The 1,274-nt window shown below is 45.5% G+C and overlaps 1 protein-coding gene across 1 annotated transcript; it reads left to right on the plus strand.

Annotated features, from left to right (window-relative positions):
* Positions 1 to 267: 267 nt before the first annotated feature.
* On the plus strand, positions 268 to 720 carry LOC128097292 (40S ribosomal protein S13-like). Its single transcript, XM_052717694.1, has one exon. The coding sequence runs from the start codon at positions 268 to 270 to the stop codon at positions 718 to 720; it is 453 nt and encodes a 150-aa protein (XP_052573654.1).
* Positions 721 to 1,274: the final 554 nt, after the last annotated feature.

Genomic DNA, 1,274 nt, shown 5'->3' on the forward strand with positions numbered 1-1,274 from the left:
GCCATGTGTCTTGATTGATCATTTTTACAAATAAATAAACAAAACTGATCTTAATCTTCACCAGTAAACACAGACCTTCCACTTTTGTGGGGACCCCTGCAAGTGTCAGAGAGTGAAGTGAACCCTGGAAGAGATGAGAATGAAAACCCAGTGCACATTGATTTTTGTCAACCTGCATCAGACTTCGGAGAGTCTAATGCCAGGTGGTTCATTGTCAGCATATTTAAAACACAGAACAGCTCTCTTTGCTGCCAGCCCTCCGCCATCATGGGTCGCCTGCACGCTCCTGGGAAGGGCCTGTCCCAGTCGGCGCTGCCCTGCCGTAGTGTCCCCACGTGGCTGAAACTGACGTCTGACGACGTGAAGGAACAAATTTACAAACTGGCCAAGAAAGGCCTGACTCCCTCGCAAATAGGTGTGATCCTGAGGGACTCGCATGGTGTGGCGCAGGTCCGTTTTGTGACTGGTAATAAAATCCTGAGAGTCCTTAAGTCGAAAGGCCTTGCCCCTGACCTCCCTGAGGATCTGTACCATTTGATTAAGAAAGTAGTGGCTGTGCGAAAGCATCTTGAGAGGAACAGAAAGGATAAGGATGCTAAATTCCGCCTGATTCTGGTAGAGAGCAGAATTCACCGGCTGGCTCATTACTATAAGACTAAGCGGGTCCTCCCACCCAATTGGAAATATGAGTCATCCACAGCCTCTGCTCTAGTGTCATAAACTCTTGTGTGCACAGCAATAAAATCACTTTGAATAAAAAAATTAAATAAATAAAACACAGAACAATTTGGGAAAGGGGTTCCAGACAACAATCAGTCCAATCAGTTCAATTCCAAGTGTACAATAAAGCTTAAGGTGTGAATACATAGAGGCTCTTTTACACAATACATGTGACCATGAGGATGGACTCTATAGCTAAAAGGTCTAGAATCTAGTGTGGTCTCTGACCTATAGCATAGAGGTCAGCAGACCATAAAGAACCTGTGACATTTCCACTAAGGATGAATAATGGTCTAGGGAGGGAAGAGTCTAGGATAATCATTCTGGGAATTCGGATGAGGTCTGCCTCTACAGCAAAAGGTGGGTGAGGTGTGCCTCCACAGATAGCAAAAAGGTCACTGGGACGTTAACAAAATCCACTTCCAGCCTTCTGGGCAGGGAAACAGGCATTTTATTTCCTCCATTGAGAAGAGACTCCTGTGTGTTTAACACTCTGGTTTCCCTAGTGATCTGTGGACACAAAGACCTTTGTGCTCCCAACACAGTTTCTTCCA

The sequence above is a fragment of the Peromyscus californicus genome, unplaced genomic scaffold, assembly GCF_007827085.1.
Source record: "Peromyscus californicus insignis strain IS unplaced genomic scaffold, ASM782708v3 Scaffold_5__1_contigs__length_169319896, whole genome shotgun sequence".
In the NCBI taxonomy this organism is placed as follows: domain Eukaryota; kingdom Metazoa; phylum Chordata; class Mammalia; order Rodentia; family Cricetidae; genus Peromyscus; species Peromyscus californicus.